This window comes from Leishmania major, chromosome 30 (assembly GCF_000002725.2).
Source record: "Leishmania major strain Friedlin complete genome, chromosome 30".
Classification (NCBI taxonomy): Eukaryota; Euglenozoa; class Kinetoplastea; order Trypanosomatida; family Trypanosomatidae; genus Leishmania; species Leishmania major.
In genome coordinates this window covers 864,706-881,520 of record NC_007271.2, presented here as the reverse complement: position 1 = coordinate 881,520, position 16,815 = coordinate 864,706, and the positions used below count along the sequence as shown (strand labels likewise).

At 60.6% G+C, this 16,815-nt stretch overlaps 3 protein-coding genes across 3 annotated transcripts; all 3 read left to right on the top strand.

Annotated features, from left to right (window-relative positions):
* Positions 1-1,118: 1,118 nt before the first annotated feature.
* Positions 1,119-3,233, top strand: LMJF_30_2280 (tubulin-tyrosine ligase-like protein; the record flags this gene model as incomplete). Its single annotated transcript, XM_001684781.1, has 1 exon — positions 1,119-3,233. The coding sequence occupies one exon, from the start codon at positions 1,119-1,121 to the stop codon at positions 3,231-3,233; it is 2,115 nt and encodes a 704-aa protein (XP_001684833.1).
* A 1,528-nt stretch (positions 3,234-4,761) lies between these two features.
* LMJF_30_2270 (conserved hypothetical protein) lies at positions 4,762-9,852 on the top strand (the record flags this gene model as incomplete). The annotated part of the gene is made up of 1 exon (XM_001684780.1): positions 4,762-9,852. The coding sequence occupies one exon, from the start codon at positions 4,762-4,764 to the stop codon at positions 9,850-9,852; it is 5,091 nt and encodes a 1,696-aa protein (XP_001684832.1).
* Positions 9,853-11,656: 1,804 nt separating this feature from the next.
* On the top strand, positions 11,657-15,496 carry LMJF_30_2260 (putative phospholipid-translocating P-type ATPase (flippase); the record flags this gene model as incomplete). The annotated part of the gene is made up of 1 exon (XM_001684779.1): positions 11,657-15,496. One exon carries the CDS (start codon positions 11,657-11,659, stop codon positions 15,494-15,496), a length of 3,840 nt encoding a protein of 1,279 aa, XP_001684831.1.
* Between the last annotated feature and the right edge of the window lie 1,319 nt (positions 15,497-16,815).

The following is a 16,815-nucleotide window of genomic DNA, read 5'->3' as shown; positions in this document are numbered from 1 at the left end:
ATGATGCATTGCGTCGTGCAAGACCATTTCGAGTCTTGTGTGTGTGTTTGTATGTGTGTCTCTCTCCCTCTTTCCCTCTCTGTGTAGTTATGAGCGTGAGGGAGTGTTTCGTTGGCCCAAGTGTATCGACCGTGAGTGAGGGCATAAAGCAAAGCCGAAGCCCTCAACGGGCACGTTCGCCCAGCACCTGCCGTCGCACGCACACTAGGTCATTGCATCTGTGGCACAGAAGGGTGCCACATGTAGGTGACAACGCTAGAATCATGGCCTGCTCGCCTCAACTCCCGGGACATTCTTTTCGTCAACCGAGTGCAGTGGTGCTCTCCAGCAGAGTGGCTTCATGTGAAGGACGGGGCCGCGAGTGGCAAGGGTGATTCAACGCACGGGTGGCACTCCTCCCCCCTCCCCCCTCCCCCGACCCTTTCCCATCCGTCTGTCCGTCCCGATGGCATCCTCTGATCATGTCTTTTTTTTTCATGTTTGTTTCTGCGCGGCTCCGACGGCGTTTCGCCCTTCGCTGTCGCCGTAAACGCGCCCGGAGGGGCGACACGGGCACTCGTTTGTGGGTCGTGAAAACAATTCAGTACGCCACCCACAACACACACACACACACACACACACACGCATACAGAGGCAGACATACAGACAGACGACTAATCCAACGGGCTCTCCATTGTTTTTTTTTTGGTGTATGTGGGTGTTTGAGGTTGAGGGGCCTCTTGGGCGGATCGTTTTTTCTCCTGCGTCGCCGCACGCAGACGACATTATTGCCCGGCACTCGCGGCGATACAGAAATTGATTAAGTAACTGGTGCTGAACAGCTTGGATGTGAATCGGTGCCTTTGTTTGGCTGTTGATCTCACGGAGCGCAGAACAAGCAGTGCGCGAGAAGGGAGCACGCTTGTCATCGCACCGGGAGGCAGAGCAGGCGGAGGTGGAACAAGCGAACAGGAAGAGGAGACGTCTTTTCCGCCGCTGCTCGACGGATAAGATCAAACGCTCGTTTGCCTTGTTTTGGTTCGTCCCTGTGCGTCGGGACTCTCTACGCGCTCCCTGTACCCTTTCCTTGCACCTTGCTGCAGGAACGCCCTCTGCTCGTGGCACTCGTGCACAGCGACATGTTCCGTCATCACGGGCGTCTCTGTGCGGCGGCGGCCGCTGCAGCGGCCGCGAAAGCGGGTGAGTTGGCCAGCAGCTGCTCCTCTAAATCGCCGTCCCTCATACACGCGGTGGAGTCCGTTTCGCCGATGCCGGTATACTTGAAGCCGTCGAGCAGCCCGCAGCGCAAGGCAAGCTTTTATTTTCCCCGTATGCGTGAGAAGTGCCCCCCGGGCTACGCTTTCCAGCCCAGCTCGCTCGGGACTGCGTTGCCGCTGTTCAGTATCACGTCATCCTCGTGCGAGTACTACGCCTTACGGCTGCCGCTCTTGAAGGCTGGGTTCCGCCGTGTCCCTGCAGAGGCTCGCGACGTGGCGAGCAACCTTGTCTGGGGACGCTCGATGCGGTTCTGCGAGATGCTGCGCGACGGACAGCCGACCCCGCTGCTCGACTTGCCCGCTGCTGATTCGTCTGAGCAGGCAGCTTACATGGACAAGCTTCGCATGGTCAACTCTCACCAGCGGTACAACCACTTCCCGCTCAGCCACGCAAACCTCGGCTGCAAGCGGGGGATGGCGGTGAATGTGCGCCGGGCCTTCAAGGATGCCATGCAGCGTACAACGACGCCAGGAGAGCGGAAGGCGGTGCAGTCGCGCTACAGCTATATGCCACGTACCTGGTTCTATCCGCAGGAACGGGAGAGTTTGGTGACTGTCATGAAGGCCGCACCGAGCAACCGGCACTTCATCTGGAAGCCGTCTCGAGGCAGCTGCGGTCGGGGCATCTTGATCTCGCAAGGCGGCACGGCGCAGGCGGCGTCGTGGGAGCGCATCATGGAGGTGATTGACTGTAAGGCAGCCTCTAGGGAGACTCGGCGGCTCTTCAGCAGCTACGTTGTGCAGGAGTACATTGAGAATCCTCTTCTCGTGGAAGGTCGGAAGGTGGATCTGCGGCTGTATGTCGCTGTCACCTCCTACAACCCACTCACCGTCTACTGGCACGAGGAGGGGCTGGTGCGCTTTGCAGCTGAGCCGTACAGCGACGCGACTAGCTCATCATCCCCGGGCATCGACGGTGGCGGGATGGAGGTGGGCGACGGAGTCGGTCTACCCGGCGCTCTTATCGATGGCGCGAGACCCGAAAGCGCTGCTTCTCGCAATAGGGGCGACCACAACAGCGACAGTGCGGCTCCGTCGGATCACTGCGCAAAGCACATGCACGACCGTTTCCGTCACCTGACAAACTACTCGGTTGGCAGGCGTTACGTTGCCATGCATGGCCACGGCCGTTCCGTGCTATCCTTGCCGACGGAAACTAACGCGGTTGACGGGGATGCAGCCGCACCTGCGCTCAAATGGTCTATCCAGCGGCTGTGGGACTACATTGATGCCCGCGGTGACAGTACTGTGACGAGCCGAACGGGGGTGGCACCGGCTCGCCGCCCCTCCGATGCGGTGCGCGAGGAAATTGCCCAGCTGATCACACGCACGTTGATGGCGGTTCGGCCTGTCGTCGACGACGCCGTCCGCCGTGTGCCGATGCCGGGCAGCTACTTTGAGCTCTACGGTTTCGATGTCATGCTCGATGCCAGCCTCAACCCGTTTCTCATTGAAGTTAACACGCTGCCGTCACTGGAGAGCAGCTCGGCGTTCGACTACGCCACCAAGACAAACGTGGTGGCTGACCTGCTCAATTTGGCCATGCTAGAGCCGTTCGAGAGGAAGATGGCACCAGGTAGCACGCTCTGGAACTCGTCCCAGCTGCGCGAGGATCTACACGGCCCCCTCGCAGCAAAGGATCGGGGGCTTTTCCACGCTGCGGAGACGGGTGACGTCGATGTGGTTGCTTGCGGCAACGCTGATGGAGCCCGCGAGGACGTGGAGCTGCGCATGAGGGACGAACTTGCCTATGCCCGCGGCTTCCACCGCATCTTCCCCGCGAAGACGCTTTCAGGGACGTCTTCACAGCGGATAAAAATGGAAAGCTCAGCCAGCTTCTCGGGCTTGTCAGCACCACCGACTTTGCACCAGCCACTTGACTCGTTGGCGATGTGCCCCTCCTACCTGGCTGACTTGCACGCGTATGAGTCACAGGGCCTTCTCAGCGAGGAGGATACGTGGGCATTGGCGGCGTGATATTGCTATTTTTTTTTTGTCTTTTCTCATATCCGGTGACGATACCAATCTCATGCGCACGTCTACACACTCATGCTACTTGTGCGCGAGTACCGCGCTGCGGCAGTGTTGCTTGGGCGACGAGAGGCAAAGAGAGAGCATAGCGAGATGTAGGGACGAGAGTTTTTTCGGGGTCCTTGATCTTCCTGAAATGGGCCTACTGTAGCTTCTGTGAACCCTGCCTCCCTGAAGGGATGCCGACATATTTTCGGTGGTGCATCTCCCTTCCTGCTCGCTCAGAAGCTCTCCGTGTGAATGTTTGCCAGTATGCGTCTCTCTTTGCGCCTGTCAGTCTGTCTCTGATGCTCACCCAAACCGATGAGCCTGCGCCTCCTTTGCAGGCGAATATGCGGAAGAGGGGGGACGTGATGATTTTGGCAGTGCGGCAGCGCGATGGTGCCGCGAAGGGAGCAGGAAAGGAGGTGGGTATGCCGATGCAAGACACAGGCACACGCATCGTTCAAGGAGGGAGAGAAGGAGAGGCATTCGATGCTCCATGGATTCCTAAATCTCTGTGTATTGCCTCGACTCCAGTCCGCGCGCTCTCTTGATTTGCTAACGTGCCATGTGATCCCGCGCGGTGGACATCTTTCTCGCCCTTCGCCCTACCGCCGCCCCGCTGCCTTTCCTCGCCCTTCCCCAAACCGCTCTTGTTGTGGTGGTCATGAATGCTGCGATGTGTTCTTACCACTTTTATCTTCCCCAGCCCTCTTCTTCACAGACACCGCGACCCCTCTTTTGTTCCATCCGTAGACGCACACCCAGTGTGCGCCATCCTCGTTCTCAACGCGCACACACACCTTTCCTCAAAAACACCGCGTCTCAACGAGGCTGGACAGACAAAAAACAAAAAAACAGAAAGCGAACTGCAGAAACAGGCAATCCGCAGAAGTCTAATATACGCGTCACCGGTACTCGACTGCCGCTGTCTCTCCCTCTCTCGTGGTAGTGGTGGCGGTGGATTCTAATCCGTGTCTCATTCCGTTTCTCGTGTATGCTTCTCTCCTTGCCCCTCCCTCCCCCCAGAAGGGGGCTCCGGAAAGTGCAGAAGCATACATCCGCGTACTACTACTAGGCTCACCAGCTCACCACCAAACCTTCCTCCCCTCCCCCTCTCTGCAGAGGTGACGAAACGCCCTTGCTGTCTTCCTTCCACTACGGCACCTTAGAAGCCTCTGGACCTGATCATGCCACCCTCCGTCACCGTGCACGATGCTCACAGTTTACTGTGTCTTTGAGGCATTGCCTGTCCTCCGCCATACTTCTCTTCCTCTCTCTCTCTCCCCTCTCCCCACTGCACCCGCTCGAACATGCCACGTATCGGCGACAGAAGCAAACTTCACCGCGTACGCACCGCGGTCACGATGTACTACGGAGGTTCCAGGCACACGCGGAACCGCTGTCTGCTGGGCACTATTCCTTTGTCATGTTATTCTCTCTATAACAAAAGACTTCTACGAAACAACAAAAACACGCAGGATACTTTAGAATGAATGTGGGCTCTGGCGGCGAGACTAATGGCGAGGCGGGCCAGGCAGCCGCAGCGGTGGCGTCTTTTCCGCAGCTGACGCTTGAGGAGGAGGCTGAGCTGCTGACCAAGTACGGCGCCGAGGGACCCTGCGACGACGGCCTTGAATGGGCAGCACCGAGTCAGTTTAAATCGCAGATGGGCGACGGCCATGTCTTTCTTACGGGTGCGGCGTCCGACGACGACGACGTAGGCGATAGCGCTGCCGCCGCAGACTCCTGCCGCCATCGCGGTGCGACTGCACCCAGGCGTGGCCGCGAACATGCACACAAGGACCCGCTTCGATTGTATCTCCACGAGAAGTTTCCTTCCCTCATGCTGCTGGACAGGACTACACCAGCGTCGCTGATGGAGACCGTTACGGACGCCCTAGACGCACTCGAGCACCTGAGCAATGCCGATGGGCTACAAAGAGAGCGAACAGAGGGCCACGTGTCAACGCTGTCACTTACCGGATTCACGCGGTCTCCCGCGGTGGAGCGGCATGCTGCCGTCTTGCGAAGCGGAAAGGAGTGGGCACGTCGTGCAAGTCTGGCCGTCCAGGGCGCGTCTATCACTTCGATGGCATCGAAGTTGTTTGTGCCGGACACGCATGACGCACCTTTGGCGTGCCGTGGTGATCGTTCCCCCCTGAAAGCAGCCGGCGCCTCTGCATGCACCGAGGATATGGAATTTCACCGCCTGGTTGAATCAACGGAGCAGCTGCTCGCCAAGGCAGCGGAGATACTGAAGGCATGTTCCACGGAGGCGTGTGACAAGGAAGCAGACGACATAGCGCACGCTGTGCGCAAGCAGGAAGAGCGCGAGGCGTTGCTTAGCGAGGATGCGCTAGATGTGTATTTCGACAGGATGGAGGTGCTGAACGGAGACGAAGACGACGAGGAGGCAGTGCAGCTGCTTCGTCGTGCTCGCGAGGGACGTGTACGGCTCCGTGCCGCCCTAGCGCTGCGTACAGTGGACACGCCTGCAAGCGACATCCGTGCGGGGTATGATGAAATGGAGACGGCACCGCGCGCCGAAGATGTCGACGCGGACGCGCCGTCCCTGTTTGCCCTAACGCCGGACCTTCCGTATCTTTGCGCATTTGAGATGGAGCTGCCGCTTCCGCAGCCGGTAGCGGTTCAGCCGCTGCCTGGCAGCAACGGCGCTGTGGCGCGGGCATCAGAGGCGCGTTCCAGGGTCCGCAGTGCAGCGCATGCGGTGCCAGAGGCGGCGGGTCCGCCGACCGACTTTACAGCTGAGGAAGAGAAGTCCGTGTCGCTGTCGCAGCTGCTCACGAGAAGCACGGAGGTACTTTCGTTGATCGCAGACGCGGAGCTTCGCGATGCGCAGGCGCAGGTGGACGCCGCGGCGTCAAGAGAGGCGCACGTGCGAGTGCGTCGACCCGGTAGTCCTGCGCGAAGAGGAATGGCGCAGACAACGCTGCAGAGCGACGACCGAAGCGCACTCGGCCTTGCAACTCTTCCGTCGTTTGTGCAGCAGCTCGACATACTCCTCTCTCCCACACGAGAAGAGCAACATTACCGTGGGGCAGCCCCAACGCGGTCGCTTCAGCCGGATACCCAGGTAGGCCTCGATGATGGCCCCAACGCCGCTCTGGAGCAGCAAGGCCGAGGTAGCGGTGGTGCAGCTGAGTCCGTCTCGCTTGTGAACACTTCGCTAGAGCGAATTCGCTGGCAGGCGGCACTAGAGTCTTTTCTTGTAGACCGCGAGGCAACTGAGGGCCACCGTATGCGCATCGAAGACGAGCTGGTGGAGCGCGAGATTCGCGCCTGTGCCGATCGGCTCACTTGGTACGCAGAGCAGCGCACTACGTTGGCGCAGTCTGCCGTGCAGGCGGCGGGGCACCTTTGCGAGACTGAGAAAGCCGCATACGCCGAGCTCCTCGCGGCCGCCAACAAGGACAGAGCGCTGGCGCAGCAGTCACAGGAACTCCGACGCCTCCAAGAAGCGGAGAAGCTGGTGTACACGCTCATCCTCGAGTATGAGGTGCAACGGGAGAAGCTGTTACAAGAGGAGGCACTATCGCTTCGGTTGTTGCGTCGCGACGCAGTCGAGGAAGAGCAGCGTGCTCGAATCGCCACCCGGAAACGCGTGGATGGCGAGATGGCCGCTGCAAAGAAAGCCATCGAGCAGCTTCGCGCCGTCTTTGAGCAGCAACGTGTATGGCCAGATCCACGGACACGGCAAGGCGAAGATGACGCGCCTGCAGCCGACACCGCGGTGTCTCTAGAGGAGAACCCACTGCGCAAGAGCCAATGGTATGTTTGGCAGATCGCGCCGTTGCTTAGGGAACGGGCCACATTGCTGCGCTGGACCTCGACGCAACAAAAGGCGCTCGAGAGCGTCCGCAGTCTTCTTGTAGAGGCTGAGGGCCATTACCGCGCTCATGTCAAGGGTGCTGCTCAGAGTTTCAACATCGAAACTCCAGCCTCTGTGGTGGTGCTCCCCGAGAACCCCCCTGTAGTGGAGAAGCGCGGTATGCCCGCCGGGCATGCCGCCGCAGAAGCTCGAGTGCTGGACGCCGACGCATTTGTGAGGCTGCTCTGGCCGTCGCTCCACGCTGTGGTACGCAACCCACGGCGGGCACCCCAGCACCTGGCGAAGCTGGTGCTCTCCCTCGAAGACCTACAGCAGGTGGACTGGGGCCAGCTGCGTCAGCTCAGCCTCAGCGCTGCCCAAAGTGCAAGGACGCAGCGCGAACCCGAAGCCGCGGTTTCGGTCGCGCGTGTGGTGAAGGAGTTGGATTTAAGTGGGAATCCCTTGCAGCAGTTCGATGTCGTGGAGGCTGTCCGCACCTTTTCCTCATTGCAGTCGCTCAGCGTCTCTCATGCGCAACTGCGTACCCTGGACGCATCAGGCGCGACAGCCACGTCAGGCAAAGTGCACGCCGCGGGATCGCCCGACCAGCGCCGTCTCTCTGACGCCAGCGCTGCCTCTTCTCGCTCCTCGCACCTGCGCCACGTGGCGGCGGCCCGCAACCACGCGCTGGCGGCGCAGGTTCATCTGCTGTCTCTTAGCGTCTCCTCCAATGATCTCGCCTCGCTCACTCCGCTGGGTACGCTTGCCTCTTCCTCCCTGGTTCGCTGCACGGCCACGGAGAACAAGCTGACTACCCTTGAATCCCTCAATGGCTGCGTGCAGCTGCGCGAGCTGTCAGCAGCTCATAACCGACTGACTGATGTGCGAGCCGCCAGCACAATGCCGCTGCTGCGCGAGCTGGATGTGGGGAACAACGAACTCGCAACTGTGACTGCAAGAGCAGATGGAGGCGGAGACGACGCTACATCGTACTCGCCCATGCTGCTCAGCAAGCTGTGTGCCTCGCACAATCCACTGCGTGCGCTTCCCACGAGTCAGTACGTCTACCCCTGCTTAACGCAGCTGTTTGTAAACCACACCAAGCTCACCTCCCTTGGCGCTGCCGCCCTCGGGTGGTTTCCGATGCTGACAGTGCTGCAGGCCGAGGCTAATGAGATCAGCGACATTAGCGGAGTGCAGCACTGCCCGCGGCTGAGGTCTCTCCGGCTATCGCACAATCGGCTTGCGTCTCTAAGCGAGCTAGAGCCGCTGAGATGCTGCACGCGGCTGCAGGTGCTTGATCTCACGGGGAATCCGTGTCTGGTCGAGGACTCCAACGATGTCCAAATTGCAGCGGCGGTGACTCGTGCACTATACGAACTCGTGCCGTCTTTGGAGGTGCTGAACAACCGCCCTCGAGAACACGCGCGTGAGCTGCGACGAATGCCGGAGTCCCACTCGCCATCCACGCATGCACCGACAACAGGGGCAGAGGTAGGCGACAATGGGGACGGCGGATGGCACGCCGACGCTGCTCTTGCTGTGTGCGTCACGTCGTCGTCGCGATACCTCCCTGCCACCCCCAAGCTATACCGAGAGGTCTTTGCCGCCCTGTGCTGGGATGCGCAGCTGCAGCACGTGCTGGAGGAAAAGGAGCTGCGCGAGGCGTACGCACAGCGTCCGTTGAACCGCGCTAAGGGCTGGGAGCTCACCGCCTCTGACGCTGCTGCTGCTGTTGCTGCTGTTTGTGCGGAGTGCGACGGCGATCAGCCACCGAGTAATCGCGGTGCCGCAGCAGTTGCAGATCTGAACGCGGTAACGGCGGCACAAATTCACGTTCGCACAGCGGAGCACGAGCGTCACGTGGAACACTACCGGGTCGACGCCGCGGCGGTGTCTGAGTGGATCAGCCTGTCTCCTCGTCCCTCTTCGGCGGCGCTGACTGTGTCTGCGGAGGGTGACCCGCTAGCAAACGCGCACGTGCGTAACTTCTCCTACAAGCAGCAGCAGCAAGACCACGTCGCCCTTCTCGCTCGCGCATACCTTACGGAGTGGCTGCACGGCCGCGTACTCGTTCGACGAGCTCGCCTCGAGCTGGCCCGTCTGCGGCTCGCGCACCGGCAGTCCCGGGCGCGCCAGGAGGAGCTTGCCGTCCAGCGCATCCAGCCGGTCTGGCGCGGCGCAGCGTTGCGCTCACGGCTGCGGCGTTTTTTGCACCCAGAGCGGGCCGGTAAAGGCGAGGAAATCGATGTCGATGACTTTCCCAAGGTCGACGTGGATGACTGGCTCATCGGGAACGCCGATGCTCTGGCACCGGTGGAGGTGCTCTTCCACGACGTGGTGGAATCGGCGCGCGGTCTGGCCCCCGTGCCGTTCGACATTTCGGAGATGACGGCCTCGCACGCTGTGGCTGCAATCAGTGGCGTATCGCCACCACCAGTCTCCACTAGCCTCACCCCTGCACTCTCAAGGGACGCTTCGTCGCACAACGGGGTGGTCAGCGGCCACGCCGCACCGCTGCGCATCGCTGGCGAGCCGCCGGGTGGTGACGTCGCGGTGGTCGGTAAGCTGAGGAGTAGCGGTTCGACCCTGGCTGAGCAGTGGGGTCCCCTTGCAGCGGCGCAGATCCGAAAGAGGCGGCAAAAGCTTGCTCGCTCGCACCAGCAGCACATGCGCGAGGAATTCCTCCAGGACCCGCTGCGTGTAAAGCGGGAGGCGCGAGAGGATCGTGCGCAGCAGCGGCCCAAGTAGTAGAATGCTCCGGATCCGCAGGTGCCCCTCTTCAGTGTCCGCCGCAGCAGTCACGGCGGAGATGCAAACAGCGGCGCTCCCCACCGCTGCCCTGTGCTTTGCTCCTCGTGGTCCAGCGGGATTCGCGGTGACTCTGCCCTTCTCCGCGACTGAGTATGCGCGCTCTGGGTGAGGCGCGCGCCCTCCACGGGGTCGTTGGCAAGTTTGTACACTACGTATGCAGTGGAAGTACGACAACATGAAGGATAACGCAAACGGAAGTGGCGTGGAAAGCCTGACTGCGCTGCTGCATCTGTGTTGGCAAAGGAAAGCGTGCCGACTCCGTGAGGAATGGCTTGTGGACTCATCTCGTGGGGGCTGCCTAGCGAAGAAACAGCGAGGCATGGACGCTGCAAGCAGGCAACGACTCCTCCGAAGGAGATGACAGCTGTTTTGCCGCTGCCTGTTCTCCCTCGAAATGTGGCACGCCTTGTTTGTCAATCAGGGGCGCACACATGGGCGGCGCCGACCTCCACGAAGGGTGCAGGCTGTGGATGCTTTGGCTCCTGAAGAGGCACTTCTCATCCCTTGCCTCCCTCTTGACATCCCCGTCGTTGCCCCTTTTCCCTTTCTATCAGCCACCCGCACAGTGCGGCTATCATCTCTCATTTTCGCTCACGTGTAAGCGCGCGTGTGCGTGTCTCGATCTCTGGGCGCGCGCTTCCCACTCATTCGCTGCCTTGGTGCACGCTGCGCGACGGTGCCTCTCTACCCCTTTGTACCACCTCCGTTCGTTGCCTGCTTGCCTACAAGCCTGTACGGACACAGGGCAGCGCAACAAGAGAGAGGGCCCCGCCTGCAGCTTTCATCGGTGCCGTCCAATCAAGAACAACAACACATGCAACATAAGGACACCGGGACATTGCTTTCGCTTCCGTTTTTTTTTTCGTATTGGTCGGATATCCGTGTGCTCTCGCTGCAGCACACCCCACACAGCGTCCGCCACGCCTGTCGCGCTTTACATCACCTTTTTCTTCCTCCCTTTATTCATGACCGGCCTCTGATCGCGGTTCGCATTACCCAGCGGCCATCGCGTACGGACGACCGTTTGGTGAGCTCTCCTTGTTGTGGTGTGTGAGCGTGTGCTTTCTCTGTGTGTCGGCACCGCGTGCATCTGTCGTGCAACGACGGCATACGTGCACGCCGGCCGTAGGTGTAAGGTCTGGCTCACCCACGTGGCCTGTCGCTCGCTGATCGCGCCTCTGAGCACCCGCCGCCCTTCTAGCTGTACTCTTTTAGCGGCCACCACGATTGCTGGGAAATGGCGGGTGCTGGGAAGGCGGCGAGCTCCTTTATCCCGCCGCCCTTCCAGCAGAGCAGGGTGCCGGGTTCGAGTCTGCCCATCACCACCGCCCCCAGCACTTGCCGCGCCAACTCCTCTACCTCTAGTCCCCTCCTCCCACCTAGCACCTCCACCAGCCTCTTTCCGGTTCAGCGGCGCGGTGGCGGCTTTTGCTTTGCTCGTACGTTGGACAGCTATGAGTCGCGCGGCGACGCAGGCTGCAGTGACTGTGCGTTCAACGGCTCGACCCAGAGAAGCCACTCATCGACGAGCGAGAGGGTGACGGCGACGCCCGTCTCCGTAGGGGCCGCGGCTTCCCTGCGGTGCAGGCGCTTAAGATTGCGACTGCAACGCTGGTGCAAGAACGTTTCCCAGCGCCTCTCGTCGACGAGGGTCTTCAAACGCGCAGGGGACAGTCAGCGGAGCCGTGCCACTTACGCTGCGGTGCCAAGCCGTCACTTTGGCAACGCTGATCAGCACGAGATGCGCCGCATTCGCCTACTAGACGAGGCCGTGGCAAATCAGTACTGCACGAACCTTGTGGTCAACAGCCGCTACACGGTGCAGAACTTCATCTTCAAGAACCTCTACGAGCAGTTCAGCCGCCCTCTTAACTTGTACTTTCTGGTTGTGACCGCGCTACAGTTCGTTTCGGTCATCGCGCCTGTAAACCCGCTGTCCACGCTGCTACCGCTCCTTTTCACGCTCACGCTGACCGCCGCGAAGGAAGGCTACGATGACGTGAAGCGGCACCGACAGGACCACAAATACAACCACACGCTTCGCAGGGTGCTTGACGCCGAGAAGGTGGCCTGGGTTTCGCGCATCAACGCCGACATTCGCGTCGGCGATGTGCTGCTGCTGCGCGAGGACGAAGAAATTCCATGCGACGTTGTCGTACTCGGCGCGACCTCGGGTGTGTACATCCGCACGGACAACTTGGATGGCGAGATTGACCTGAAGCCGAAGGAGACGCTTCAGTTCACTACGGTTGACCCAGGCAATCTCTCGCGGCGCACGCGCGCGGTTTGCGAGGTCAGTTCGGAGGCGGAGCCGCCTCCGGCCGTGAATGTCATTTCGTCCCTCACCGGTGTGTGCCTAGAGTGTCCGCCAGCGTCAGCGATCATAGACTCTTTCGAAGGCTGCGCGGACCTTCAACCCACTGCCCAGGCGACCGTCTCTTGCGCCGGCGTCCCATCGGAGCGAGTGCCTCTCACCCATCACCATCTCCTCCCCCAGTCGTGCGTCCTGAAAAACGTCGCGCAGGCGGTGTGCGTTGCAGTGTACACGGGCGATGACACTAAGTGTGGCATGAACAAGCGCAAGGCGCCTGCGAAGTGGGCGCAAATCGACAAGGCCGTCAGCCGCTACTCCGCTTGCATTTTTGTGTGCCAGATACTGAACGCCCTCGTGTTTGGCGTAATCGGGTTTGCGAAAAACGGAAGCATGCACGACATGGTCTGGTACCTGCCGCTGCCGGTGAGCGAGGCGAGCGGGTCGGCCGTCATATACCCGCTGCGCTTTTTTCTTCTGACGACGGTCATGATTCCCGTCTCCTTCAAGTTCGTCGTCGATGTGTGCAAGTACTACATGGCGAGAGCGGTCGAGTGGGACGTCTCGATGATGCATACGGCACCAGCGACAGCGCGGTCGCGGCGGCCAGACCGGTCGCAGCAGATTGGGTGCAAAGTGAAGAACTCCAGTATCCTCGAGGACCTCGGTCAGATCGACTACGTCCTGTCCGACAAGACCGGCACCCTCACGCAAAATGTGATGAGGCTGGACGCCGTCACCGTCTGCCCTGGCCACCATATCTCTGTTTCCAAGATAGCAGACACATGCGCAACTCTGCCAGAGGAGCTGAAGAAGCAGGACACCGCCACGCTGGCGACAGTGCGGCGATTCGCGCAGATGGTCGCCCTGTGCAACACCGTAGAGGTGGTGCATCCCCAAGCATCTTCGGCCGCTGGCCCGAATGGCGCGGCGATCGCCTACCACGCCGCGTCTCCAGACGAGGTTGCTCTCTGCGTGGGGATGCGCAAGTTGGGGGTCTCACTAGTGTACCGCAACGAGCATCGCGCCGTGCTTCGCATGCGGCGCGGAGAGGGCAGCAGTCGCACCGAGGCAGCAGCTGCACTGGGGGCTTGCCGCCACGGTAACAGCGGCGTACGCGTCGCAAGGGCAGACGACGATGCTGAGGACGACCTGACGTGGACGGTGCACCACACCCTCCCCTTCTCCTCTGAGAGGAGGACGATGGGGGTCGTTGTGGAAGAGCCCGACTCTGGTCGAATTTGGTTTATTGTGAAAGGCGCCGACGATCGGGTGATAGGGATGGCCTCACGGGGGCCGTCATCCTCGGTCGCCTCGGGGCACCCCGAAAACCTTCCGCTCCATCCAGAGTGCGCGGCGAGGCTGTCCCTGTACGCCCGCCGCGGTTTCCGTACCCTTCTCGTCGCGTGCAAGGAACTCACACGGGCGGATCTAAGTGTCTTCCTGCGCAACATCGCGGAGGCGAGCTGTTTGGTCGAGGGCCGGCAGGCCCGCCTCGACGCGCTGCGCGCGCAGATGGAGTCTGGTGTGACCATTGTTGGCATCACAGCCATCGAGGACAAGTTGCAGGATGATGTGGGGGAGACGATTAGCGACATGCTCGTCGCCGGCATCAAGGTTTGGATGCTGACAGGGGACAAGACGGAGACGGCAGAGCAGATCGGCTTGTCGTGCGGTCTTTACCGTGCAAGTGATATGGTCATTCGCATTAGCGAGACGCAGCCTTCTGCGGACCTCGGCAGAGACACCTGCGAACGTGGCGGTGCGGCGACCCATGCGAGAAGCTGGCGCGAGGAGCTGCTCACCTTCCCGATGGAACAACTACCTCCGCCACCTTCCTGGCAGTCCCGACAGAGCAGCGCTGCATCCGCGTTTGTGTCCGCTTCGGCAGCGCAGATGTGCGGCAAGGCGCTGGAGACGCGCGTACTTGGTTTCGACGCGAGCGACTCGTCGCAACTCTCGAATGGGCCGTTGCGCACGATGGCGCAGGCAGCGGACAGTGTCGCGGAGGCAACCGGGGGCGGCGCGGGCGGTGGTGCCTTTGTGAGCGGCGGCCCTGAGCGCATCGCCGTCTTAGTTGTGGAGGGTGGTAGGGTACTAGAGACCATCCTACAAGACCCGGCGCTTCGGGCACGCTTCCGCGAGATGTCGAGCCGCTGCGGCAGCGTCATCTGCGCGCGCTCGACCCCGAGCCAGAAAGCCGCCATCGTCAGGTTTGTGCGCGGCGGCGGCTTCATGACGCTGTCCGTCGGCGACGGCGGCAACGATGTCGCGATGCTGCAGGAGGCTCATGTGGGCATGGGGATTGCGGGCAAGGAGGGGCAGCAGGCGGCCCGTGCCGCAGATGTCTCCATTACGCAGTTTTCTGACCTGCGCGCGCTGCTGTTTGTGCACGGGCAACAGGCGTACATCCGATCCGCGTACGTGATCAAGTACAGCTTCTACAAGTCGATGCTGATTTCATTCATTCAGCTCGCCTACAACGTAATCGGCACCCATATGTCTGGTGGTACCTTCTGGAACAGTTTTTCTCTTACCATGTGGAACGGCTTCTATACGCTGCCACAGACCATCTTCTACTGCTTCGACCGCTGTGCGTCGCGCGTAGTGCTGGAGCGCAATCCGTACCTGTACAAGATGACGCGGCACGCTGTCGACCTACGTCCGGGCGAGTTCTTTGGGTCGTTTGTGGTCCGTGGCATGTTGCAGTCTGTTGGGCTGCTTTGGCTAAGTACGCGGTTGTACGGGCCCGGATTTGCGTACGCCGACAGCGGTGGTACGGCGTCCAATGACGTGACGTTCAGTGTCTCTTACACGGCCCTGATGCTGTCGCAGGTGTACACCATGTGGTGGGAGTCGCACGCCGTTACTCCGCTAAACCTCCTCATGCTTCTTGGCATGCCGCTCTTCTACGTGTACTCCACGAGTGTCTATAGTGACAGCCCAACGCTTCAGTACTTTGGCGTGTTTCGCAAGTCGCTTGACACCGCCGGAATTCTTTCGGCGCTTGGTGTCTCGGTGGCACTGGTGGTACCAAGCATAATCTACCTCACGGTGACGGTCTTTCAGACGCCTAACCCGCGCGATGTCCTGCGCCAAGCTGAGATTCGTCGTCAGCGGCTGCTGCTGACGAGGCGCGACTACAAGCGCATGCAGCCGTTGTGGGTTCGCTGGTTTGGCGCCACGCCAGAGGACTGCTCCATGTTGTGTAGGCGATGCTACAGTGCGCCAAGCATGGACATCGACGACGCAGGAGACGACATGATTTGACCTCGCGAACGTTTTGGGAAATGGACAGCAACTGGTGCATGTTCATCTACACACAAAACAAAAAGGTGGGGATTACGTGTGCCGTCAGGCGCTTGCCAAAGGGGGGGGGCGGGGCCCACTGGCGGCGACGGTGCAAAGGGGAAAGAGGGAGCCGCGCTGCGTCCGTTTGATGCGCCACACATCACATACGCCGCCGGGTGGCCCCCTCGTGAAGCTCTTGACGCGCCCTCCATTACCGTGAGGACAGGAAGCCCCTTGGGTGGTGACGAGGGTCCCGCACCCACACTCTTGGTGGCGGCTGACAGGGCTGTGCCGGCGCTGGGCCGAGGAGGCGTGCAGTGATCAGCATGCCAGCGCCAGCGCACTACAAATTGTGTTGATAGATCACCAACTATGCGCATTCGCCCGATTTTTTTCGGCATGCTTTTGCGACGTTGCGGTGATGTTGAGGGAAATCCTATACCTGGCTTGCGCTGTATGCAGTGGTATGACGATAGACCGCGCGGCGCCCAATCGTTGTTGGTTGGCCCGATACGTTCTTGACGAACAGCCGCAGGCAACAGCGGCAGATGCACAGTTGCGGTTGTGTACACGTATATTCGCTGACCTGTTCGTGGTTGAACGGACGCGTTGGAAGCACAAGAAACAAGTGCACTCGCCCTTTCGGCGATCGGGGCTCCTTGTCTCCGGGCATCGCGTCTTCGTGTTGGTGTGCGCGTTTTTGTGCCGTGCTGAAGAAGGAGACATGAAAGCGCACAGCGACAGGAGAGCAGGAGGCAACGCTCTCTTCTCTTCCTCTGCCCAGCTTTCTGGGTTGGTAGAGTGAGGTCTGTCTGACGCACGCGTGCCGTTTTCGTTTTTTTTTCTCTTACTCTCGCGTTCCCTTCCTATTCTCCACATGCAAGCTCCCCGTTTTCGCTGCTTCTCTGTGTGGAAGGCTTCGATGTGTCTCGCGCCCTCTTCCTTCCCCCACCGGCACCGTCTGCCGGGGAGGCGAAAGATGAGGTTACCGACAGGCCTCCACAGGCAAGAGAAGCGTGCCTGCTTGCACACCAATGCCTGCGCTCTCAGAGGTGAAGAAGAGTACATGAGTTAGCCTGTAGCACCTCTGCAGCTGAACTTCGCCGTCTTCGCTCTGCGCCCGAGTGATGGGGCTCGAGCATCACCACCCTTGTCATTGTATCTCCGCCCTTTTCTCTTTCCTTCGCACTCTTTCTTTCACTCTCCTCACAGAAACGGCGCCATCCCACACGAGGACACAGCTCCCAGGTGCTTCTCCGGCCTGCTCTCGCCCTCGTTTTTCTTCTTCGCTTATGTTC